This window comes from Hemitrygon akajei, chromosome 2, assembly GCF_048418815.1.
Source record: "Hemitrygon akajei chromosome 2, sHemAka1.3, whole genome shotgun sequence".
Lineage (NCBI taxonomy): Eukaryota > Metazoa > Chordata > Chondrichthyes > Myliobatiformes > Dasyatidae > Hemitrygon > Hemitrygon akajei.
In genome coordinates, this window is record NC_133125.1 from 14,348,084 (window position 1) to 14,375,225 (window position 27,142).

The window sequence follows — 27,142 nt, forward strand, 5'->3', positions numbered from 1 at the left end:
GCGTGACATCATGCCGGAGCCGTCGGGTCATGTGACCGAGAGTTTCCGCCATTTGGGCAGGTGAGAAAGGAGCGGCCGGGGCGGTGAGTATATGAGAGCGGGCGAGGTGGAGGGGGTTTGAATGGGGTGGAGGGGGTTTGAATGGGGTCGAGGAGCCTGGTTCCCTTGCAATCGGAGCCGGGCAGCTGCTTCTGCTACCCGGCGCTCCGGCCTGAAACCCCCGTGCGCGGTTCCCTGTCTCGCCGAAACTGGGTTAGTGGAGTTTCGAGTGTTTTCATCGGAGCCCACGGTGTGAAATACGTCTGAGGAAGTAAAATCTCGTTTGTTTAAAACTTTGTTGCTTTGCTGTCACTTTTAGTGGTCTTATTGTGGGACTGGGAATGCCTTCGTTACTCTGTTTCGGTTATTAATTGCACTATTTCGTAATTTCTAATAATTTTATCCTTGCGCTGTACTGCTCTCACAAAATAACAAAGTTCACCTTATTTATATTAGGGATCACTTGATTCCGTTTCTGATTTGATGAAGTGTCTCGACCCAAAACGTCGACAGTTTACTTCCCTCCACAGATGCTGCCTGATCTGCTGAGTTCCTCCAGCATTTTGTGTGTGTCGCTCTCGATTTCCAGCTTTTGCAGAACCTCTATGTCTCCAATTTAAATTTTGGGACTCTTTTGGCTGCAACCTGTTTCCACAGAACACGTCCCATTTAAGCTTTGTTCTTGCTGAGAAATTTCAGCCCGCGCAAAGGGACTCAAGTTTGAACTCTGCACTTGAAACCCTGTCAATAGGCACTGCCATCAGCTCCTCAGACCCATGGAGGCTGGACCATCAGGAGATGCAGAGTGAATTCAAGAGAACTGTGAACTAGTCTCATGAAAGAGACTTGAGACTAGTCTCAAGTTCAATAATATAGGAGAAATAGACATAGTTGTACTTCCTGACAGGCGTGAGATCAAAATGGCGTTCAGTAGAATTTGTGCTCTTGTATCACAGTCTCAAAATAAGGTGCAGGCCGGTTAGCCTGGGGAGAACTTCTTTACCAAGGGGGGTAGCTCTTGAAATCCTGTCCCCACAGGGGCTGTAGGAACCACTTGTTAAATAGGTTGGACCTTTAGATATTAGAAAAAAAATCAAGAGTCGTTTTTTGCAGGGATGGTTTAAAACTAATCGCCCGTCGAGGACACAGCCTCACAATACCAGGACGTCCCTTTAGAACAGAGATGAGGATGAATCTCTTTAGCCAGAGGGTGGAGAATCTGTGGAATTCATTGGCACAGACTGCTGTGGAGGTCAAGTCATTGAGTATATTTAAAGCGGAGGTTGATTAGTCATGGCATCGAAAGTTATGGGGAGAAGGAAGGTGAATGGGGTTGAGAGGGTTAATAAATCAGCCCTGATGGAATGGACTCAATGGGCCAAATGGTCTATTTTGTTCCTATGTCCTATGGCCTTGAGTGGCAGAGAAGGTATGACAGGTACCTGACAACAAGAAGCTCTTTCTTGTGTTCCTCCTTCCAGGGAATCCCATTCTCAGGGTGTGAATGGTCCCTGATGCTTCAACTTGTAAATCAGTCTTAAACTCAACAAATTGGAGCCACAGTGAGCCAAGGCAGGGATATTCCCCGCACATTTGGAAATCTAGGATGATCCACACCCCATTCCTAATGCTGAAATAGTGCTGCTGCTATCATCTTTATATTTATTCACACCCTGTCTTATTGCTCAGTCTGAAAGATGTAATTGGCCAGTCAGGTACCAGGTTGCTTTCCTGCATTGTCACACTGTCGATGAGTTCTTCACTTCTCCCTCCACTTTGTGCGCTGTACTTCAACCCCCGAGATATGTAAAACCTTTCTTGGGGCTAGTGAACACTTTGTCTACTGTAAGGTTAATTTGGTCTTTTTCCAAACTCATTTGCAATAGCATGCTCTAAGTGCAAACCTGCTGAACACAAACAAGTTTATGATGATTGTTTATAGAACAGATGTTGAAGATTGTTTGCTTAAGGTTGAAGGCAGGTGGTTTTTCGTGACGAGTAAGCAGGATGAAGATGGTTTGCGAGACTGGTGTGCAAGTTGAAGATAGGTGGCTTGCGTGACTATCAGACCATAGGGCATAAGAGCACAATTAGGCTATTCAGCCTATTGAGTCTGCTCTGCCATTCCATCATGGCTGATCCCAGACTCCACTGAACTGCATACGCCTGTCTTCTCACCATATCCTTTGATGCCCTGACCGATCAGAAAACTATCAACTTCTGCTTTAAATATACCAACGGACTTGGCCTCCACCTCAGTCTGTGGCAGAGCATTCCACAGCTTCACTACACTCTGGCTAAAAAATTCCTCCTTACCTCTATTCTAAAGGGTCGCCTTTCAATTTTGAAGCTGTGCCCTCTAACTCTAGACACCACAGGAAACGTCCTTTCCACATTCACCCTATCTAGTCCTTTCAACATTTAATAAGCTTCAATGAGATTCCTCCACATTCTTCTGAATTCCAGTGAGTACAGACCCAAAGCTGCCAAACACTCCCCATATGTTAACCCCTTCATTTCCAGAATCTTTGTGAACCTTGTCTGACTAACGTCTTGTAAAGCCTCAGTGTTATTTCCTATTCTTTTTTTATATTCTATTCCCCTTGAAATAAATGCCAGCATTGCATTTGCCATCTTTACCAGAGACTCAACCTGTAAATTAACTTTCTGGGAATCTTGCACGAGGACTCCTAAGTCCTCTGCCCCTCTGATGTTTGAACCCTCTCTCCATTTAGATAACAGTCAGCATTATTGTTCCTTTTATCAAAATACATTATCATACATTTCTCAACAGTGTATTCCATCTGCCACTTTTTTGCCCATTCTTCCAATCTGTCTTAAGTCCTGCTGTAATTATTATTGCTTCCTCAGCACTACCTACCTGTTCACCTATCTTTGTATTATCTGCAAACTTTGTCACAAAGCCATTAATTCCATTACTTAAATCATTGACAAACAACGTGAAAAGTAGCAGTCCCAATATTGACCCCTAAGGAACATAACTAGTCACTGGCAGCCAATCAGAAAAGGCCTCTTTATTCCCACTCGCTGCCTCCTGCCTGTCAGCCATTCCTCTATCCATGCCAGTATCTTTGCTGTAACGCCATGGGATTTAACCATGTGCGCAGGTTGAAAGTGGTTTGCATGGCTGGTGCGAGGGTTGAAGGAAGGCAGTTTGGGTTACTGCGTTCATCTGGTCCACAGTACCGTGTGCCTGTTGCAGCTCAGAAGAGAGAGAGGTGAAGTGGTAACAATTGAAGAAGGGAGGAGGTAGCGGGGGGGGGACTGAGAAATTTTGTGCTGTAACCGCTGCTTCGCTCGTTTCACAGATACTGGGATCAGCGTGTGGTTATTGAGCTAAAGGAAGTTACAGTAGTAGGTAGAACATGAAGTTGGTGGGGCTAGTTGAGCTGACCGGTGACCAAACCTTGTTCTGTAAAGTATGTGAGCAAAGCACTTTCCCGGAAGCTGAAATAAAGTGTGGTAAAATGAGTGACCATCCACAATGGTGTTTATGGGATGTGGATTAAAGTCCGTGTGATTTTTTTTTTAACACAAGAAATACTGCAGATGCTGGAAATCTTTAGCAACACGTACAAAAGAGGAACTCAGCAGGTCAGCCAGCGTCTCTGGAGGGAATAAGCAGATGACCTTTTGGGCTGAGACCCTTCATCGGGACTGAAAAAGAAGGGGGCAGAAGCCAGAATAAAGTGTTGTTTTTAAGTTGCAGGGGGAAATAGTGCCAATGTCATCGGGACAGAGGTCCAGAGGTTCTCATGAAACATGGAGGAACCAAGGGAGGGTGATGCAGTACGATGAGGTCCCTCGAGAAAGCCAGCATTCCCACCCTCGCCTGGAAGAGAACGTCAGTGCGCCTGGTGCAAAGTTGTTGGATTGTGATTTAGCAGTGAGTGCAGACCCCCTTCCACCCCCCCCACTGCCTCTGCACCCACCCGTCGGCCCTGAGTTCTATCCGGATGAAGCTGATGAGCCGGTGACTTCCCTGGAGCTGAAGCCGGTGCGGCGTTTTATCCCAGATTCTGTGAAGAACATGTTCAAAGGGAAAAATGACAATCCACAGGGGAACATGGCTTTCAGCAATACCAGCGACAGAGTGGAGTGCTCACCACCTGCCTCCCCCACGCCTTCTGCTAAAGAATATCTCAGGCTGGAAGGGCAGGCATCCGGCACCAGCTCTTACCGGGATCCTTATGGAGGTTCGGGGGGAAGCTACAACTCTCGGAGAGAGGTTGAGTCGATGCTCCCTCGCGACCCCTACGATTCACTGGATCGCCAAACTCGCATTGTCCAGAGCTACAATGACAAAGTCCAAGAGTACAACCTGAAATACTCTTACATGAAGTCCTGGGCTGGCTTGCTGCGGATCCTGGGCGCTATTCAGCTGCTGTTTGGGGCCGCTGTATTTGCCTGTGTCTGTGCTTACATACATAAAGACAACGAATGGTACAATATGTTTGGTTACTCCCGGCCGTACAGTCACGCTGCCAACAGCTTGCAAGGAGGATACTACTACGATGGGCCAAAGACACCTTTTGTTATTGTCGTTGCAGGCTTGGCGTGGGTGGTGACCATCATCCTCCTGGTGCTGGGGATGTCCATGTACTATCGCACCATCTTACTGGATTCCAACTGGTGGCCACTGACCGAGTTTGCCATTAACATCGTTCTTTTCATCCTCTTTCTGGCTGCCGCTATCGTGTACCTCAACGATATGAACCGTGGCGGCCTGTGCTATTATCCTCTCTTCAACACCCCGCTGAACTCGACGTTTTGCCGCGTCGAGGGAGGGCAGATCGCTGCAGTCATCTTTCTCTTTGCCACCATGTTCCTGTATCTCATCAGCTCCATTGTCTGTCTGAAGTTGTGGAGACACGAGGCAAAGAGGAGACACCAAATCTACGCTGAGTTTGAGGTAATGAGCTTTTGTTTAAACTTCAAACTCCTTATATTGAGAGGGTACACTTCTCTTCCTCCTCCACGTAGAAAATAAGCAGTTTTATTGGTGGTGGGGGAGGTGTGAGGTAACTACTCTATATGTATTCTCCATCTAAGTATACTGCAGTATATAAAAACAAGGATGAAATGCTGAAACTTTATAAGGCATTGGTCAGACCATACTCCGAGCATGGTGAACAGTTTTGGGCCCCCCTTGGTAAGAAAGGATGTGCTGGCATTGGAAAGGGTCCAGAGGAGATTCACGAGAATTATCTTGGCAATGAAAGAGTTAATGTATGAGGAGCATTTGATGGCTCTTGGCCTGTACTCACTGGAGTTTAGAAGAATGGGGGGGTGGGGGTATCTCATTGAAACCTATAGAATATTGAATGGCCTAGATTGAGTGGATGTGTGAGAATGTTTTCTTTAATGGGTGGGTCTAGGACCAGAGGGCACAGCCTCAGAAAAGGATGTCCATCTAGAACAGATATCAGGAGGAATTTCTTTAGCCAAATGGTGGTGAATCTGGGGAATTCATTGCCACAGACAGCTGTGGAGGCCAAGTCATTGGGTATTTTCAAAGCAAAGTTGATTGGTTCTTGATGGTAATGGGGAGAAGGATAACTAATCAGCTGTGATGGAATGGTGGATGATGGGCCAAATGGCCTGATTCTGCTCCTGTGGCTTACGGTCTAGTACTGTGTTAGACATGAGTGCAGAAGAGGTTCACTAGAGGAATTTCAGCACTTGGAGCGTGGCATATAATGGATCAATGTTTCCACAAGGACAGGTGTAATTGACCAAACAGAGAAGTGGTTATTTTCTTCTGCTATTGACTAGGTCAAATTTAACTCTGTGTTCTTTGTTTTAGAATTATTTAAAAAAATAAGTTTTTTTTGTGTAAGACCATAGGAAATAGGAGCAGGAGCAAACATTTCTACCTTCTCTGGGGTTTCAGTGTCATCCAAATTCAGTACCCTTTCCTGCTTTTCCCACAACATTCCTTAATTCCTTTCATCCTAAGAACTCAGTTTAAGTCCATATTCAATATATTTAATGATTTGGCTTCAAATATCTTCTCTCGTTATGGATTTCAAAGAAAAGGCGAATTACCTTGGAGGCTACATTGTGGTTTGATCGTGTGTATCTGGTGTATGCAGATTTTTTAAAAACTAAAAATGTAGGAAACACTCAGCAAGTCGGGCAGAGTTTTTCTTTGAGGAAAGAACCAGCAGGATGGATAAAGGAGAATCGGTGGATTTTCAGAAGGCATTAAACAAGGTGCCACACGTGAGTTTGCTAAACAAAGCTAAAGTTGGTGGTATTATAGGAAAGATACTGGCATGGACAGAGGATTAGCTCAGGGCAGCAGAAGGCAAAAAAATGAGTATCTGGTTGGCTGCCAGTGACTTGTGGTGTTCTGCAGGGCTCGGAGTTGGGGCTGCTTCTTTTCACGTTATATGTCAGTGGTTTGGATGACGGCATTGATGCTGTTGTGTCCAAGCTTGTGGACAAGCAGGTATTTTTGAAGAAGTGGGGAGTCTGCAGATGGAATATAAAAGCAATGGGGAAGAAATAGCAGATGGAATACAATGTTGGGAAGTGTATAGTCTTGCATTTTGGAAGAAAGAATAAATGTGTAAACTATTTATAAAGGGGAAGAAAATTCAAAAATCAGAGAGGCAAAGGGACTTGGGAGGATTCGGTAAAGTCTAACTTGCTGGTTGATTCGATGGTAAGGAAGGCAAATGCTATGTTAGCATTCATTTTAAGAGAACTAAAATATTTAAGAGCAAGGATGTAATGCCAAGGTTTTATATGGCATTGGTCAGACTGTACTTAGGGTATTGTGAGCAGTTTTGGGCCCATTATCTCAGTAAAGATGTGCTGGCATTGGAGAAGGTCCAGAGGAGGTTCATGAGAATAATCCCGGGAACTAAAGGGTTAACGTGTGATGGCCTAGGGCCTGTACTCAGGGAGTTTAGAAGAACGAGGAGAGGGGAAGCTCATTGAAAACTATTGAATATTGAAAGGCCTAGACAGATGTAGAGGGGATGTTTCCTATAGTGCGGGAGTTTAGGATCAGAGAGCAGAGTCTCTGACTAGAACAGGGATGAGGAGGAGATTTCTTTAACTAGAGGGTGGTGTATCTGTGGAATCCATTGCTACAGACAGCTGTGGAGGTCAAGTCACTGGGTTATTTAAAGGGGTGGCTGATAGATTCTTGATTAGTAATGGTGTGAAAGGTTATGGGGAGAATGGGATTGAGAACTGTAATTTAAGACTCAATGGGCTGAATGGCCTATGTCTCATGGTCTTGATATGTAGAGAGAGTTAACATTTCAGATCTGTGATAGTGCATCAAATATTGTTCCCAGTGTGAAATTTTGTTTTTTTTTAAATCTAGCTGAGAAATACAGAAGCGGAGACATCCACAGAAACGGTAGGGATGCTGTTCTTAGAGGCTTCCATTTAATTTAAAATGCCTTTTGTTTTCATTTCTGGTTAACTCCTGCACTTTGTTAGCTTGTGAAGCACAAACAGTTGTTAAATCTATGATGGCAATACGTCAAATGGAATTAGCAGGAAAATGATTTTGTGATTTATCTCATTCATTCGAGCTGTGGACGGAATGAGAAAGCGTGTTTAATGTGTGTATGTGCTGCCATATACTACCATGAGATTCTTTATCTTGCAGAAAAATAAATAAAATAGAATTTACAAAAAACTATACATAAACAGAGATAAACAACCAATGTGCAAAGAAAGGCAAACTGCAAATAAAAATTAACACTGAGAACACGAGTTGTAGAGTCCTTGAAAGTGAGTCTGCAGGTTGTGGAATCAGTTCTGCATCGAGGTGAGTGAAGTTATCCGCCCTGGTTCAGGAGCCTGATGGTTGGGGGGAAAATCCTACAAAAAGTAGTGGATATGGTCTGGTCCATCACGGGTAAAGCTCTCCCCACCAGCCAGCACATCTACACAAAACAACATCACAGAAAAGCAGCATCCATCATCAGGAACCTCCTCCAGCCAAAACAGGCTCTCTTCTCACTGATGCCAAGAGGAGGAAGGTAGGGGGGCCTCAGTGCTGACATCACCAGCTTCAGGAACAGTCCCTACCCTTCAACCATCAGGCTCTCGAGCCCAAGGGATAACTTCACTCGACTTCACTGAACTGTTCCCACAACCAATGCACTCACTTTAAAGGACTCTTTGTCTCATATTCTCGATATTTTTTCTTATTTATTTATTATTGTTATTTCTTTTTGTACTTGAACAGTTTGTTGTCTTTTGCACACCGGTTGAATGCCCAAGTTGATGCGGTCTTTCATTGATTCTATCACGTTATTACTCTATCGTGGATTTCTTGAGTATGTCTGCAAGAAAATTGGTTGCATGTGGTGGCGTATATGCTCCTTGATAATACATTTACTTTGAACTTTGAATAACTGTTCCTGAACCTGGTGGTTTGGGTCCTGAAGTTTCTGTACCTGCTGCCTGATGGTGGTATTGGGAAGAGGACACAGCCTGACCTGAATCTGCCCCATCCCAGCACACTTGTGGTGCCATGTAGCATTGTGAAGAATGTCATTGGTGTTCAGACAGCACTGTTGATTCCATTTTTATTGAAATATGTTACACAGTAATTTAATTTTTCAAGAGTCTAAAGGAGCACAGGGTTGGGGTAAGAAACTCGAGGTTCCCAACCATCAGGATTTAGAAATTATCAGGCAGCAGACTGCCAAAGTTTTTCACGTCCCAGTGGCCCCCATATTCCATTACATTTGTGTCTCTATTTTAGCAGGCATGGCGATCTAAAGAGAAGTCTGTTGTAACCAACCCAAGTCACAAGGAGCAACAGCCAGTAGAAATGAAACCGGCTGTGCTAAGTGGGTCCATTCCTGCGGGCCACATTCCGAAACCCCTCATTATGGCTGACTATCTGGCGTAAGTACAGAGTAAACCATTTTATCTTGGTAAATAAATCATTGGATCTCGTCTCAACGCGGCTGTCAATAGGGATGACATACTGTATCTAATGAATGAGACTGACTTTTAAATCAAGCTGTTTCTTCTTACACAGAGCTCGGTTTTTATTCCTGGAATTGGTGCAGGGACACCACAAAGTGTGTTGGTAGCTAATGCTGTACCTAGTTTTTCTATCACTGTGCTGCTCAGCTCAAGGCTATGCAATGATTTCCAGGTGTCAGGGGTCATGGAGTGTGTGAAGTTAATATTATTAGAGAGAAGGTTCTTGGGAAACTGAAAGGTCTGAAGGTAGATAAGTCACCTGGACCAGATGGTGTACACCCCAGGGTTCTGAAGGAGGTGGCTGAAGAGATTGTGGAGGCAGTAATAATGATTTTTCAAGAATTACTAGATTCTGGAATGGTTCCGGAATGTGACTGACAAATCTGTTAGAATTCTTTGTCAATCCTGCCTGTTATTTCTTCAAAGAAGAATGGGTTGATGTCGTGAACTTGGATTTTCAGAAGGCCTTTTTACAAGGTGCTACACATGAGGCTGCTTAACAAGCTACAAGCCCGTGGTATTACAGGAAAGATGTTAGTATGGATAAAGCTGGGGCTGATTGACAGGAGGCAAAGAGTGGGAATAAAGGGATCCTTTACTGGTTGGCTGCCAATAGCTGGTAGTGTTGCACAGGGGTCTGTGTTGGGAATGATTCTTTTTACGTTATATGTCAATGATTTGGATGATGGAATTGATGGCTTTGTTGCAAAGTTTGCAGACAATATGAAGATAGGTGGGGAGGCAGGTAGTCTTGAGGAAGTAGAAAGACTGCAGAAGGACTTAAACAGATTAGGAGAATGGACAAAGAAGTGGCAGATGAAATACAGTGTCAGGAAGTGTATGGTCATGCACTTTGATAGAAGAACTGAAAGGGTTGACTATATTCTAAAGTGGAGAGAAAACACAAAAATCTGAGGTGCAAAAGGACTTGGGAGTTCTTGTGCAAGCTTCCCTAAAGGTTAATTTGCAGATTGAGTCTGTGGTGAGGAAGGCAAATGTGATGTTAGCATTCACTTCAAGAGGACTGGAATATAAAAGCAAGGATGTAATGTTGAGACTTTATAAAGCACTGGTGAGACCTCACTTGGTGTTCTGTGAACATTTTGGGCCCATTATCTCTGAAAGGAAGTGCTGAAACTGGAGAGCGTTCAAAGGAGGCTCACAAAAATGATTCCAGGATTGAACGGCTTCTCATATGAAGAGTGTTTGATGGCTCTGGGCCTGTATTCACCAGAATTCAGAAGAATGAGCGGTGACATCATTGAAACCTATCAAATGGTGAAAGGTCTTGATAGAGTGGATGTGGAGAGGATGTGTCCTCTGGTGGGAGAGTCTAAAACCCAAGGACACAGCCTCAGAATAGAAGGATGTTCTGTTAGAATGGAGATGAGGAGGAATTTCTTTAGCCAGAAGGTGGTAAATCTGTGGAATTCTTTGCCACAGGCAGTTGTGGAGGCCAAGTCTGTATGCATATATAGGGCAGAGGTTGATAGATTCTGATTGGTCAGGGCATGAGGGGATTCGGGTGGAAGGCAGGAAATTGGGGCTGAGTGGAAAATTGGACCAGCCAAGATGAAATGGCGGAACAGACATAATGGGCCAAATGGCCTAATTCTGCTCCTTTATCTTATGGTCTTATGATCAGTGGTTTTGTCAGATAAGTATGTGGAGTAACTCAGACTTCACTGAGTTTTACCCTTTTCACCTCCTGCCATCACCGATGTATTTTCTTTTGAGCAACACTTTCCCTTGTATTGTTTGCTTGTTTATTTGCCTTGTTTAGAGATACAGTGGAAAATAGGCAGTTCTGGTCCTTTGCACCACAGTGTCCAGCAACCTCTGATTTAAACCTAGCCTAATCACAGGGCAGTTTACAATAACCAATTAACCTACTAACCATCTATGGACCAGAACAGTCAGAGAGAACTAATACATCCCCTAGGAAGATCAAACAGCCTCTTTAGAGATGCCGTTGGAATTGAACTCTGCAATCTCTCCACTTTATCTTGTATCAGTACCCTCCTTTAGGACTTCTGAGCAGTGCGTTTACCAGAAGGGTAACCCCAGACATTATCGATACTCTTCAGAGATTGTCTGCCTGGCATCAGTGGTTGCATAACTGAGACCTGTTATGTGCACCAGCTGCTCGTATGACCATCCACCACCTGCTCCCATGGCTTCATTTGACCCACTGTTAGGAGGGCAAAGGGCACTGCACACTGATGCCAAAACCCCATCCCATTTGTGAAGCATGGTGGAAGGAGCATCATGGTTTGGGGCTGCTTTGCTACCTCAGGGCCTGGGCAGCTTGCAATTGTTGAGGGAACAATGAATTCAAAATTGTATCAAGACATTTTACAGGAGAATGTCAGGCAAACAGTCCAACACCTGAAGCTTAATAGAAGTTGGATAATGCAATATTCCGAAAGACGAGAGTAAATCAACAACAGAGTGGTTTTAAAAAGAAGAAAATTCATGTTTTGGAATGGCCGAGTCAAAGTCCTGACCTTAATCCTGTAGAAATGTTGTGAAAGAACCTGAAGGAAGTAGTTCATGCAAGGAAGCCCACCAACGTCCCAGAGTTGAAGCAGTTTCGTAAGGAGGAATGGTCTAAAATTCCTCCAAGCGAATGTGCAGGACTGATCAACAGTTACCAGAAACATTTGGTTGAAGTAATTGGTGTACAAGCGGGTCACACTAGTTACTGAAATCAAAGATTCACATACTTATTCTCAACAAATGCTTGTAATATTGGATCATTTGTCTCAATAAATAAATTAACAAGTCTAATGATTTTTGTGTTATTTATTTAGTTAGTTGGGTTTTAGGACTTGCATGAAGATCTGATCACATTTTAGGTCATGTTTTTGCAGGAGTTTTGAAAATTCTACAGTGTTCACAAACTTTGTAGCACCACTGTAGAGTGGACTAATAAAATTATCATTGTTGATTCAGGGTCTGAGCTTGTGGAAGTTATTGCCATGCTAAACTGGCTTAGAGTTGTTGGGATAGAAGTTAGTTATTAGTGTCCTCAGAGTAATACAGTATGGAGATAGCCCCATCAGGTCCATGCAGATCACAGCATCCTCCCTGCTAGTCCCAGATTCCCAAGCTTGGACTAGAGGGCTGAGTTATAGGGAGAGGCTGGCCATGTTGCGCCTTTATTCCCTGGAGCACAGGAGACGGAGGGATGACCTCACAGAAGTTTATAAAATCACCAACCCAAACCACTCCCCTCCATGTACCCGTCCAAATGCCTTTTAAATGTTGCATTATACCCGCCTCGACCACATCCTCTGGCCGCTCACTACCTTCTGTGTAAAGAAGTTACCTCTCAGAGCTCTTAAATCTCTCCCCGCTTGTATCTGTGCCGAGCCCTGAGGAAAAGACTTCTGACCATGCAATCTATCCATACCCTTCATGATTTAATAACTTCATCCCTCATTCTCCTGCACTTCAGAGAATAAAGATCCAGTGTGGCCAACCTCTCCCTATAACTGGGCCCCTCTGATCCAGACAGCATCCTCGTAAATCTCTTCCGCACCATCTCCACCTTGACAAAGTCCTTCCTATAACAGGGTGACCCGTTCTCCAATGTCTCACTATTTTTGATGGAAAACTGTTTCTAAACCTGATGAGAGATGGGTGAGGTTCACCTGACCATGAGATCCTGCTGATGTTTACAGCGAAGCAAATACAGAACAAAATAGTGTTTCCTTGATTGCTGATCCCTACACGTTATACGGTATGTCTATGTTAATCTTTTTTAAATAAAATGAATGGAGCATTGAGTTAGATTATTTTAAAAAGGAATTTTTTTTGTTTAGTAAGTACCCGACTATTAGAACACCTGAGGAGCGGGAACGCTACAAAGCTGTATTCAACGACCAGCATGCGGAATACAAAGAACTTCATGCAGAGGTGCAAGCCGTTCTGAAGAAATTCAATGAGATGGATGCCATGATGAGCAGACTCCCTCAGCATGCAGGATCCCAGCAGGTCAGTACACCGCGTCAAATCTCAGAATCAGAATCAGGTTTATTTTCACTGGGATGTGACGTGAAATTTGCACACAATCTTGCCTTAATATTTGGCATTTTACTGCCTCTTTTAAATGTAATGAAAGCAATAATAGTTACTTATTCAGATATACAGCATGGAATAAATAGGCTCTTCGAGCCATGTTGCCTGACAACTCTGATTTAACCCTAGTTTAATCAAATTTACCAAGACCACTTAACCTACTCGGCGGGAGTTTAGACTGTGGGAGGAAACCAGAGCACCTGGAGAGCACCCATGCATTCCAGAGGGGGTGAGGGGGGAATAGAGATTCCTTACAGAGGATAGATAGATAGATAGATACTTTATTCATCCCCATGGGGAAATTCAACTTTTTTTCCAATGTCCCATACACTTGTTGTAGCAAAACTAATTACATACAATACTTAACTCAGTAAAAAATATGATATGCATCTAAATCACTATCTCAAAAAGCATTAATAATAGCTTTTAAAAAGTTCTTAAGTCCTGGCGGTAGAATTGTAAAGCCTAATGGCATTGGGGAGTATTGACCTCTTCATCCTGTCTGAGGAGCATTGCATCGATAGTAACCTGTCGCTGAACCTGCTTCTCTGTCTCTGGATGGTGCTATGTAGAGGATGTTCAGAGTTATCCATAATTGACCGTAGCCTACTCAGCGCCCTTCGCTCAGCTACCGATGTTAAACTCTCCAGTACTTTGCCCACGACAGAGCCCGCCTTCCTTACCAGCTTATTAAGACGTGAGGCGTCCCTCTTCTTAATGCTTCCTCCCCAACACGCCACCACAAAGAAGAGGGCGCTCTCCACAACTGACCTATAGAACATCTTCAGCATCTCACTACAGACATTGAATGACGCCAACCTTCTTAGGAAGTACAGTCGACTCTGTGCCTTCCTGCACAAGGCATCTGTGTTGGCAGTCCAGTCTAGCTTCTCGTCTAACTGTACTCCCAGATACTTGTAGGTCTTAACCTGCTCCACACATTCTCCATTAATGATCACTGGCTCCATATGAGGCCTAGATCTCCTAAAGTCCACCACCATCTCCTTGGTCTTGGTGATATTGAGACGCAGGTAGTTTGAGTTGCACCATATCACAAAGTCCTGTATCAGTTTCCTATACTCCTCCTCCTGTCCATTCCTGACACACCCCACTATGGCCGTGTCATCAGCGAACTTTTGCACATGGCGGGACTCCGAGTTATATTGGAAGTCTGATGTGTACAGTGTGAACAGGACCGGAGAGAGTACGGTTCCCTGCGGCGCCCCTGTGCTGCTTACCACTGTGTCAGACCTACAGTCTCCCAACCGCACATACTGAGGTCTATCTGTCAAGTAGTCCACTATCCAATCCACCATGTGAGAGTCTACTCCCATCTCCGTTAGTTGGTGCCTTAAGATCTTGGGCTGGATGGTGTTAAAGGCACTAGAGAAGTCAAGGAATGTAATCCTCACAGCACAACTGACCCCATCTAGGTGAGAGAGTGATTTGAGCAGCAAATACGTGATAGCATCCTCCACTCCCACCTTCTCCTTATATGCAAACTGAAGAGGATCCTGGGCGTGCCTGGTTTGTGGCCTCAGATTCTGTATTATCAGCCGCTCCATGGTCTTCATCACGTGCGACGTCAAGGCAACAGCTCTGAAGTCATTCAACTCCTTTGGTTGTGGTTTCTTCGGTACCGGGACAATACAGGATGTTTTCCACTGTCTGGGTACTCTTCTCTGCTCCAGGCTCATGTTGAAGATGCACTGTAGTGGTTCTCCCAGCTCAGTCGCACAGGCCCTCAGTAATCGTGGGGAAACTCCATCCGGTCCAGCCGCCTTGCTGGGATTGAACTCTGAGCTCCTCCTGGAGTTGGAGAAGCGCTGTGCTCACTGCTCTACTATCGCGGTGGTTTGCATGGCGTGGCTACAGTAGTACCACTGACCCAGATTCAATTCTGCTGCTGACTTAAAGAGTTTAAACGTTCCCCCTGTGACTGAGGGGGTGGAGGTTTCCTCAGTTTCAATCCCCTTATGGGTTCACGTTAGTAAGTTGCACACGTGCTATGTTGGTACCAGAAGCATGGCAACATTTGCGGGCTGCCCCCAGCACATCTCAGTCACTGTTGGTTGTTGACATAAGTGACACATTTCACTGTATGTTTGTAAGTACCTTTGACAAATAACGCTGATCTTTAACTCTGTGATGAGAAATATGATTGTTTCGTGTATGCCTTTGATTGGGAAAATAACTGCATGGTTTTATCCGAAAAGTGATTCATTTTACAAGATAAATTTGTATTCAAATATTTCAGCAAGGCACTGATTACAACCTTGTGTCCATCCACTCTGTGGATGAAGAATAAAGATTTTTACAGCCAGGACCAGTTTGCTTGGTCACGTTAGTGTAAAAGTGCCTCCTGTTGTTCCGTTAGCTCTTGTTCCTGAGCCTATATCTAATATTGATACCATTTTTTAAAATTTGGAATAGTAAGAAAATTTTCTTAAAGTTGTTATAGTCAGGGGGTGGGTAGTGGGGATAAGCTCCCATTACATTTGTAAAGCTTGCAATGGCATGTGTCACAAATAGCCTCTTGCAACCAAGCCCAGATCCTGGCCTTCACGTGTTGCTTAGCTACCAAGCCTGGTGGAATCATTTCTACTGACAGGAGAAGGAGCAAAGGCAGGTTTCTGGTGCTTTAAAACCAGTTGTTTTGTGCAGATTGAACTTGTCAGCTGTGGTTAGCAGGTCATCCAGGAGAAGGAAAACTGTGATCTCAACTTGCAATTATACTCACTCGTGGGGATGATTTCGGGAGTAAACCATGAGGGGAAAAAATACTGAGGCAGCCCTACATTGAGTTTAATGCTGACTGTCAACTCCTGCAATGCTGCTGGTGCCAAACTGTACTTCTCCTGGATGAGATCCCAACCAAAACCGACGAGCCCCATCTGCACAAAATGGCTGGTTTTAAGGTGCTGGCAGCCTGCCTTTGCCCCTTCCTGTCAGCGGAAATGATTCCTTTGGATTCACCAGCTCTGTGGAGGTGGGGAGCTTGCTGCACGAGCAACAGCTTGTACTACCCTGGCTCGTGTATCACGTACAGAGCAAACATGATCGACCCTGACCGACGGAGGGCCTTGAGGACAAAGGCCTCTGATGGTTGCATTGTTACTTATACACTAGTGATAATCTCAGAATTGTGACTCGTGTTTTATTGATAGTTTGCACGTCTTAGTCAACCTTTGCTTGTGTTGGTACAATCTTCCTGTGTACAAGCAAGCAGCTTATTTTTCACATCTGTCCAATTGCTGTTACCCACAGCTGATTTTGCAGTTAAGTCAGTAATTGGCTTTCTAGGCTTTGAGAGAAATTGAATTGTGTTTTCCTGTCTCATTCTCTGGTGCATAAACACTTTTACTGACTGGCTGACCTGTGAGGATTACATGTTCTCAAGAAGCAGCCAGCACTTTCTTTTGCAAAGATCAAGATGATGCATTTAATTTAAGCCTCTTTTTGAACATAGTGTGAACTTCACTTGTACCTACTGCCTGTAATGCCTCTGGTATTTAGGGCAGCAGTGAAGGTCCTCCCATTTCTGGCGGTGTTCATGTCAGTAGCTCGGTTTTCACTACTGTCAATTGTCCAAGTCCCGGGTGGAGACTCAGGAATACCGTCGCACCCAGATGTAAGATGATTCTTCATTGCTGTTTACATAACAGTTTTCTTTTTACCAGTCAGGGCTTTTAGCCTAGAGCTGAACCCCTGAACCTAGAGGACTGGTGAACCACTCTTAGTCTGGCCTCTACCCTTTGACCTGTTTGGCATGGGTGACCCTACCAAGAGCCAAAGCATAAAAACCCTGACTCCAGCCAGCATAGCTCTCTGGGTCTTAAAAGGATCCTTTTCTGGTTGGCTGCCAGTGACTAGTGGTGTTCCGCAGGGGTCGGTGTTGGGACCGCTTCTTTTTATGTTGTATATCAATGATTTAGATGATGGAATCGATGGCTTTGTTGCCAAGTTTGCAGATGATACAAAGATTGGTGGAGGAGCAGGTAGTGTTGAGGAAACAGGTAGGATGCAGAAGGACTTAAACAGATTAGGAGAATGGGCAAGAAAGTGGCAAATGAAATACGATGTTGGAAAATGCATGGTCATGCACTTTGGTAATAGAAATAAATGTGCAGACTATTTTCTAAACGGGGAGAAAATCCAAAAATCTGAGATGCAAAGGGACTTGGGAGTCCTTGTGCAGAACACCCTAAAGGTTAATTTGCAGGTTGAGTTGGTGGTGAGGCAGGCAAATGCAATGTTAGCATTCATTTCAAGAGGTCTGGAATACCAGAGCAAGGATGTGATGCTGAGGCTTTATAAGGCACTGGTGAGGCCTCACTTTGAGTATTGTGAACAGTTTTGTGCCCCTCATCTTAGAAAAGATGTGCTGGCATTGGAGAGGGTCCAGAGGAGGTTCACAAGGATGATTCCAGGAATGAAAGGGTTATCATACGAGGAATGTTTGATGGCTCTGGGTCTGTACTTGCTGGAATTCAGAAAGTTGAAGGGGGATCTCATTGAAACCTTTTGAATGTTGAAAGGCCTAGACAGAGTAGATGTGGAAAGGATGTTTCCCATGGTGGGGGACTAGGAGAAGAGGACACAGCCTCAGGATAGAGGGGCACCCTTTCAAAGCTGAGATGCTTCTTTAGCTAAAGGATAGTGAATTTGTGGAATTTGTTGCCACATGCAGCTGTGGAGGCCAGGTCATTGGGTGTATTTAAGGCAGAGATTGATAGGTTCGTGATTGGACATGATAGTGGAGGCCAATTCTCTGGATGCTTTCAAGATAGAGTTAGATAGAGCTCTTAAAGATAGCGGAGTCAAGGGATATGGGGAGAAGGCAGGAACGGGGTACTGATTGTGGATGATTAGCCATGATCACATTGAATGGCGGTGCTGGCTCAAAGGGTCGAATGCCCTGCTGCTGCAGCTATTGTCTATTCTCCATGTGCTAACTTATTGTGCCCTGTCCAAATGCCTTAACAGGCTCATTGTAGTTCCCTCATCACTTGTTAACCTGCCTGTCATTTTGTGATAATATCAAATATATTTCAATGAACGTTGCACTGGGCAGATTCAGATTTATTTACTGCATGCACAGTGAAACATACAGTGAAATGTATTGTGTGCATTTTCATTGCTTGTGTAAACGTGGTGTGGATTCAGTGAGCAGATTAGAGCTGGATAGACCTGTGGTGGGTTTACCAGTCAGCAGATCCTTCCCCTACCATGATGGACACTTCACCATGGACTTTCCTGTGTCACTGATGGAGATGGGCTGAGGGCATCTCTGATTCCATCACTGAGGTATTGGAGTGCTTCTGTGCTGTTTGCCGCTGCCCCTTGCATCTGTGAGGATTTAACACACACGTTTATTTGTCATGTGTACATCGAAACATACACTGAAGTGCGTCATTTGTGTTAATAACCAACACACCCAAGAATGTGCTGGGGGCAGCCCGCAAGTGTGGCCACATATTCAGGCACCAAAGAAACATTCTTTGCAGTTTAAAATCAGGAAACATTCTGTCAGGATTTTGTATTTTTGTAAACAATAGTGGAGAAAAGTACAAGTGGAATTAAGAAAATAATCTATCTTTTCCATTACTATAATTGTGTGAAAAATTCAGACAACCCAACATCCTTTACTGAACGTCTGTAACTTCTAACCCTTAGGAGTACAACAGGATTGCAAATGTTTTCCATGAATATCAGAAGAAGAAAAATGTGAGTATAACATGGTAACATTTTCAAGGATCAACTTTGTTTGCCGTATATAATTACATATATTAAGAATTTGCTGTACTGTGTTTGCAGTTCCCAATTTTAGAGAAAATTTACAAAGATCTTACTGGGTCTGGAAACTGAGTTATAGGGAAAGGTTATGACTTTACTCCCTGGCACATAGGAGAATAAGGGGAGATTTGATAGTGGTATACAAAATTATGAGGGGGTATAAATAGGGCAAATACAAGCAGGCTTTTTCCACTGAGGTTGGGTGAGACTAAAATTATAGGTCATTGGTCAAGGGTGAAAGGTGAAATGTTTAAGGGAAACCTGAGGGGGAGCTTCACTCAGAGGGTGCTGAGAGTGTGGAACGAGCTGCCACTGTAGGTGGTGGATGTGCAGTTGATTGCGATGTTTAAGAGAAGTTTGGATAGGTTAGTGGATGGAAGGTGGGTTTGGAGGGCTGTGGTCCCAGTGCAGGTTGATTGGACTAGGCATAACAGCGGTTTGGCATGCACTAGAGGGGTTAAAGTTTGCTCTAATCAGACTCAGGTTTATTTTCATTGTCCTGCATGATGTGAAGTTTGTTGTTCTGCAGCGGCAATACATAAAAAAAATTACTATAAATTACAAAATAAATCGTACAAAAAAGGAATATCAAGGTAGTGTTCATGGGTTTATTGACTATTCAGAAATCTGATGGTTGAGGGGGAGAAGCTGTTCCTGAAACGCTGAGCATAGCTTCTGTACCCACCTCCCTGATGGTAGTAACGAGAGCAGAGCAAGTCCTGGGCGGTGAGGGTCCTCAGTGATGGATGTGGCACTGCCATTTGAAGATGGCCTCAGTGGTGCGGAGGGTTCTGCTCGTGATGGAACTGGCTAAGACGTGCAGCCCTCTGCATTCTCTTGTGCTCCTGTGCATTGGAGCCACCATACCAGGCAGTGATGCAACCAGTCAAAACGATCTCCACTGTACATCTGTAGAAATGTGCAAGTTTTTGGTGACATACTAAATCTCCTTCAACTCCTAATTGAGTAGAGCCCCTGCCATGCCTTCCTCATGGTTGCATCAATGTGTTGGGCTTGCATTTACCCTATCTATACCCCTCATAATTTTGTATACCTCTCTCAAGTCTCCCCTCATTCTCCTAGGAAATAAAGTCCTAACTTATTCAACCTTTCCCTGTAATTCAGGTTGTCAGATCCTGACAAATTCCATGTAAATTTTCTCTGCACTTTTTCAATCTTATTTTCTTCTTTCCTGTAGATAGGTGACCAAAAATGCTTACTGTGCATTCCCTACCCTAGTTTGTCCACCCAAAGTCCAACGCCTCACATTTTCCACCCTGGGGGAAAAAGTCTCCGGCTGTCTACTCGATCTAGGCCTTGTATTAAACATTAACCTGACTCCAGACACTGGATGATGCTGTGCTTATTTATTTTGTGCAGGATCCCACTTTCCTGGAGAAAAAAGAACGTTGCGAATATTTGAAAAACAAGCTCTCCCATATCAAGCAGAGAATTCAAGAATATGACAAGGTCATGAACTGGAATGATAACTATTAAGGAGCTGACAAGTCTGGAAGAATCTCAGAGCAAGTCGTCCCTGGTCTCTACAACAACATTAACCTGAGGCAAAAATGCAAATAAACTGCAGATGCTGGATATCTGAAATAAAAACAGAAAAATACTAGGAGCTATCGTGAAATTGGGCAGCATTCACAGAGGGAGATACATGTTAACTACATCCAGAACTTCAGAGGGTTGCAGTTTCCTCTCCAGAGATATTGCCTGGCCTAATGAATTTCTATAGATTGTTGTCTTTATTGTATCTGACTACTGTTTTATATTTCATAATTACAAAATCTTACATCATTGTACCTTCTGAGAACATAAAGACCTTTTAAACTTAATTTAATCTTTTGTGTTTACATGTTCCCTCTGGTATATGTATATATAACTTTTGATATTTTTCTCCTGTTTTAGTTAATACTTTTATATGAAACCCCTGTTTATATTCCATGTGCAAAAATAAAATAGCTGAGAATTCTTTGTCAGGGCTTCTGTTCAGTCATCACAGCCATTTGAATTTGCTGTTTGAATATGTACACTCGCTGGTCACTTTACACCTGTACACCTCAAATGCAAATGTCTAATTAGCCAATCATATGGCAGCAACGCCACATAAAAGCATGTAGACATGGTCAAGAGGTTTAGCTGTTCAGACCAAAATGGGGAAGAAATGTGATCTAAGTGACTGGTTTTGGATGGTTTGAATATCTCAGAAACTTGATCTCCTGGGATTTTCATGCACAACAGGCTTGAGAGTTTACAGAGAATGGTGTATTAAAAAATAACAACATCCAGTGAGCAGTACTTGTGTGGGTGAAAATGCCTAGTCAATGAGAGAGGTCAGAGGAGAATATAATCAAAATCAGGTTTAATATCACTGACTTATGTCGTGAAATTTGTTAACTTTGAAGCAGCAGTGCAATCCAATACATAATAAATATAGAAAAAAAATCTGTATTATAGTACGTATATATAGCCAGACTGATTCAAGCTGACAGGAAAGTGACAGTAACTCAAATAACTATAACGGTGGTGGACAGAAGAGCATTTCTGAACACAAGATCTTGGAATTTGGAGTGGATGAACAACAGCAGAATATAATACATATATATGTATTGTATATTATAATACTGAGAACATGAGTTACAGAGACCTTGAAAGTGAGTCTGTAGGTTATGGAATCAGTTCAGAGTTGAGGTCAGTGAAGTTATCCACCCTGGTTCAGAAGCCTGAGACAAGGCTTTTCAGTCATTTTCAATCCCTATTTATAAATAATTTCAAAGTTCAAAATATGTATATTATTGAAGCAGGAATGCAGTCTTCCCACAGACAGCCAAGAAACAAAGAAACACTATGTTCAAAGAAAGACATCAAACATCCACTCTGCAAAAAAAGTCAAATCACAGAGGGCAAAAAAAGAGTGAAAAAACACAGCTTTTCCCTATAGATGCTGCCTAGCCTGCTGTGTTCTACCAGCATTTTGTGTGTGTTGTTGGTTGAAAAAACACAGAATACTGTATTATACATCAAAACACAAAGTCATTGAAACCGTCCAGGAAGGTTCAGTTTAGTTCTGTTCAGTTCAATGTCGCACTGTGTTGTTTGTTGACTGCAAGCTGGAGAGCAGGTCCGCTCTGATCAAAATTGCACAATATAACAACTAAAAAAGGATTAACCAGATAACACGAGCTACAGAATCCAATACACAAGCTGCATCAATTAAACCTTCCCTGGGACCCAAAACTCTGGCACCATCCTCCAGCAGCATCCTTCCTAATTTGGTGGGTATTTATTTTTGTAAATGTAATTAATTAATTATATAATTAATATAATTTAATTTTGTGCAAAAAGCAGTTGTATCCATGACTTACCAGTACAGCAACCACTTCTGGTTGAAATGTATCCATCATGAAATTGGATCTGATATTATCCCCACAGTGCTGTTGACGTTTCTCTGCCATAGATTGCATAATGGTGTTATCCCGCTGTGTCTGCCACTCATCTTCAACAGAGGTTGGAGCAATAATATGCAACCAACCATCTTTGCTTCCAACGCCCAGCAAAACAAGCATTGTGGCAGCTTTCCAAGGAGATAGCAATTTTCAGTAGTTCCTCACTCAGATGTCATGGTGATTCTCAGCATGTGCCTGCATGTCTGAATGTTGAATGTTCTACATATTTCAGAGGTATTTGATGGGCCATGCACCTCAGGGCTGTAGAGATCAATGAACCTTGATCAGTGATAAAATCCTACGGGTCTGCTCTGTATCAGGGGACTGTGCCCATCTGAGACCAACGACTGGGGCTCTGGTGTATCATTACATTGAGATAGCACTTACAGTAGTCCTGAGTAGGCAAGAATCAGGCTGGATCTGAACACACATGTTGCTTACATGTGCCAATGTGCTGTCAGTGATTGAAGGCTAATAATTTCCCCATTTAATATTCTTTTAAATCGAGTTTCAATTAATTTGTTCAACTTCTCCAATCCGTTCGTTCGTCATGTGCCATGTCATATGATATGGGTATTTGTGGTCTTTCCATGACCATAATTGCTCTTGGCAAATTTTCCCACAGAAATTGTTTGCTATTGTCTTCCTCTGGACAGTGTCTTTACAAAATGGGTGACCCCAGCCATTATCAATACTCTTCAGAGATTATCTCCTGGCATCAGTGGTTGCATAACCAAGACTTGTGATGTGCACAGCTGCTCATACGCCCATCCACCACCTGCTCCTGCCGCTACACATGACACTGACTGGGGGGCTAAGCAGGTGCCACACCTTGCCCAAGGGTGACCTGCCGGCTAGCGGAGGGAAGGAGCACCTTACACCTCCTTTGATAGAGATGTATCTCCACTCCACCACTCTTTCCAATCAGTACCTGTTCTTAATGAGCCTTTGTGTTGTCTTGTTTAAATTAAATGCTCCTAATTCACAAACCCCATAACCACTTTGACAGACCGAACAAAACTGTCCCAATAGAATTTTCAGAGCTTGAATTGGTCCCTTTCCAATTCTGTGACCTTCTAGCTACACTGTTTGTGATTTTGATCTTCTGACACTGATTGACGGGTGTATATTTATAAATTACAACGCCTTGAAATTCTGGAGGCAATGTGTAAAACTCTAATTTTCTCATCCTATCACCAAAATTATCTGAAACTTTTATCCAAGGGGAATGTACTATCATTTATCTCTTGGATATATTTTAGTAATAACAGATGAAAATATTAAATACCCTCTCTTGTTCACCCAAAAATTGATTATTCTCTCATTTTCCAGGGTTCTGACCTCACTTTTAAATGTTCTTTTCTTTACATTAGTCCTTGAAAATGAAAGATAGAAACTTAATTATTTATTGAAGTTCAGTGTGGACCAGGACCTCCTGGCCCTTCGAGCCACATCTCCCACCATTGCCCCAATTTAACCCAGCTTAATCATGGGACAATTTACAATGACCAATTAACTTACCAACCGTAAGTCTTTGGACTGGGGGAGGAAACCGGAGCACCCAGAGGAAACCCACACGATCTTGGCATACAAGCTCCTTACAGATAGCGGTGGGATGGGCCTCACGGTTACAGCATCCGTGACCACAGATCAGGATTCAGTTCCCGCTGTTGTCTGTCAGGAGTTCGTACACTCTCTCCGTGACTACCTGGGTTTCCTTGGCTGCTCTGGTTTCCTTCCACAGTCCAAAGGTGGATAGGTTAGGGTTAAACTTACTGTGCTGTAGGCTTGCTATGTTGGTGCTAGAAGTGTGGCGATATTAATGGGCTGCCCCCGGCACAATCCTTGCCGATCTGATCTGATGCAAATGACACATCTGTCTGTATGTTCTGATGCACATGTGACAAATAAAGCTGATCTTCATCATTTATACTCACTTCATTCTTGCAAAATACTTCTGGAATTATAGCAAATCTAACACTTTTCTGGAGGAGTCCCATCGTCACTAAGACTAAGGAATTGATTGTGGTCTTTCAGAAAGGGAATTTGGGAGAACGTACACAGGTATTTATCGAGGGGTCAACAGTGAAAAGAGTGAGCAGCTTCAAGTTCCTGGGCATCAACATCTCTGAAGATCTATCTTGGGCCCAACATGAAGAAGGCACAACACAGTCTATATTTAATTAAAGTTTGAGGAGATTTTGGATGTCACAAAAGACCCTAGCAAATTTCTACAGATGTGTTGTGGAGGACATTCTGACTGTTTGCATTACCATCTGGTATGGAGGTGCCAATGCACAGGATTGGAAAGAGTTGCAGAGGGTTGTAAACTTTCCGTATATATTCCTATTGTAACATATAGTAGTAAATTTTATAACTTGCACTGTACTGCTGTCACAAAGTTTGATAACAAATATCAGTAATAACAAACCTTATTCTGATTCTGATTTTGGTCAGGAGATTGCATGAAGACTGACGAGTAATATTTGGGCCTTATTTGACTGTCTCACTGCTTCCAAGATGTTACATAAAGTTATTAGATTTGTCTGAGAAAAATAATGCTTTCTCTGATTTTTTTTAAATCAAAGTAAACTTCATTCATACTTACATTTGCAAATCAGTGCTATCAGTACTTCTCAGTTACATTCCATAAAACCAACAGGACTGCGCTCACTCATGCGGCCCCCTGGAGTAGGACACTACGAGCTTCCTCACCGAACTCACCCCTTCCCCGTCCACTAGCTGAAGAACCCTACGGTGTGGCGCATTCCCACCGAGCCCTTGTGGGGGCCGCACTAGGCTTCGGTGTGCCCTTCGGCAGCATTCATCCTCGCACTCTGAAATTACACCGCTGTTTGTGCCCCGTCAGTGCATTCCAACGGATTGGGCTCATCCCTGTATGTTAGCTTGTGGGGGTGGTAGGAGGACTGTTTCCGCAGAGACATGATAAAGGTTATGTTTGAAATACGACATTGGAATGCTGTTCTGCTCTTTATTAGAGCCTTTCTCAACCACTTAACGAATGCTCCAGAGCGCATGAAATCACCAGAATTTTCTACAGGAGATATCATTGATCTAGTTGTAGCTTTCCCTTCAGGAGCTGAGATCATAGAACACAGAACATTACAGCACAGCACAGGCCCTTCAGCCCACAATGTTGTGCCAACTTTTTAACCTACTCTAAGATCAGTCTAACCCTCCCCTCCTACATAGCCCTCCATTCACACGATCCATGTTCTTATCTAAGAGTCTCTTAAATGTCCCTAATTTATCTGCCTCTGTCAGCACCCATGAACAATATCTCACTATTTTTTCACCACATAATTAATTTATATACAGTACTGTGTAAAAGTCTTAGGCTCTGTAGCCAGGGTGCATAAGACTTTTGCACAGTACTGTGGAGTGGAGAGTGAGTTTGTAAATCTGGCTGGTAGCAAAGGATGCTGGGAATGGTGAGGGTGATCACCACAGGAGGGGTGTGGGACAGGTGGCAGAGAAGGAGAGCCAGGAGTGGGGAACGATGCGGGTGCAGACACACACAGCCCTCAGACACCAGGCAAAGTCATTTGATTCCGAACAATTGTTAATAGTTCCCCAGGTTTCTGCCTGTACCGATCCTCAGCTCCACTAGTTCCGTGGAGGTGTCCCTCGTCACCAGCGAGGTGTCATCATTTCGGGCCCACTCTCGCTCTTCCTCTGGCTGGACTGAAATGCCAGATTGTCCCCGGCTGCCGGTCAGCCCCATAGACTGAGGGGCGCTTGGAGAAAGATTGGTCAGATTTCTATAGACGTAGTAACTGTAGTTGGCCATGCCTTCAAGAGCTGGGGGAGGGGGGCATAGGGGACTTCCCACCTCTCCTATGGAGAACCTGAATCGTGATGAAGGGTCTCTCTTCATAGATGCTGCCCGACCTGCTGAGTTCCTCCAGCATTTTGCGTGTGTGTTGCCTTGGATTTCCAACATTTTCTCATGTTTCTAAAACTATGTTTATTAGGTCAGAACAGAGCAAGCATTAAAATACTTATCTTGGCATGCACTACAGCACACCTCCCATTCTGCCGATCAGCGGCACTGTTCACAACTAGCCCGATGGTGAAACCCCAAGGAACTACCCCAAGCCCCCCCACCCCACCAGTGCTCTATTTTATACCCTTTCCACTGATACGAAGTGCTGTGCCAAGCGGACCAGTACACAGCACCATCTCAAACCACCGAACGAAAGCCAATCACTATCATCACTCTTCGCGAGTCCCGCCCTGTGTTCACCCAACTTCCATGCTGTTCCCACAGGACTGCATCTCACGGTGTGCTCCCTCAGTTGTAAGCAAAGCTCCTGCAGCCAGGTCAGATACATACAAGGCCACAGTGGTGGTGAGGCACTGGACAAACGTAAAGATTAACCCTTTACAATACACTCCTTAACCATTAATGAGAAAGAAACAGGAACGCAAACATTGTGGTGTGGTGGCACCATAGTCTAGTGGTTATGTAGGGTAATGTAATTGGGAGAAATGTTCATAATTCACAACCACTGGCAATGAGTTGGGGTTTCGCTTTAAGAGGCTGGTCTGACCTGATGACATTGTCGTGTAAGAACTTTTAGTGCACTTTTGTGCTTCGGTTTTGAAGTTCAATAAAATGTGTTAAGGGTTTTGTTAAACATGAAACACCTCACTTTGTTTTATTTGCAAAAACCGATGCTGATGACCCTGATGCCAAAGGACGATTCTGGAATTACTGGCCAACGCAGTCGCTTTGAAACTGCCGGAGTTTTGGG

The 27,142-nt window shown here is 43.7% G+C and overlaps 1 protein-coding gene across 5 annotated transcripts; it reads left to right on the plus strand.

The window, feature by feature from the left end:
• The first annotated feature begins 21 nt into the window (after nucleotides 1-21).
• marveld2b (MARVEL domain containing 2b) lies at nucleotides 22-20,890 on the plus strand. 5 transcript variants are annotated; one of them, XM_073067504.1, is made up of 7 exons: nucleotides 22-83; nucleotides 3,770-4,972; nucleotides 7,403-7,438; nucleotides 8,801-8,946; nucleotides 12,858-13,029; nucleotides 18,790-18,840; nucleotides 20,290-20,890. In XM_073067504.1, exons 2-7 carry the CDS (start codon nucleotides 3,785-3,787, stop codon nucleotides 20,404-20,406), a joined length of 1,710 nt encoding a protein of 569 aa, XP_072923605.1. In that variant the 5' UTR covers nucleotides 22-83; nucleotides 3,770-3,784; the 3' UTR covers nucleotides 20,407-20,890. The 5 variants fall into 5 exon arrangements, with proteins under 5 accessions (XP_072923605.1, XP_072923614.1, XP_072923588.1 ...); XM_073067513.1 differs by having other exon boundaries at nucleotides 38-83; nucleotides 3,764-4,972; XM_073067487.1 differs by lacking the exon at nucleotides 22-83 and adding an exon at nucleotides 132-252 and having other exon boundaries at nucleotides 3,764-4,972.
• The last annotated feature ends 6,252 nt before the right edge of the window (nucleotides 20,891-27,142 follow it).

Coding starts and splice junctions, on each gene's coding strand:
- marveld2b (XM_073067487.1), top strand. CDS start 142: ATGGGGTCGAGGAGCCTGGTTCCCTTGCAATCGGAGCCGGGCAGCTGC. Junction 253..3,763: donor CCCTGTCTCGCCGAAACTGG/GTTAGTGGAGTT, acceptor GTTGTTTTTAAG/TTGCAGGGGGAAATAGTGCC. Junction 4,973..7,402: donor AAATCTACGCTGAGTTTGAG/GTAATGAGCTTT, acceptor TTTTAAATCTAG/CTGAGAAATACAGAAGCGGA.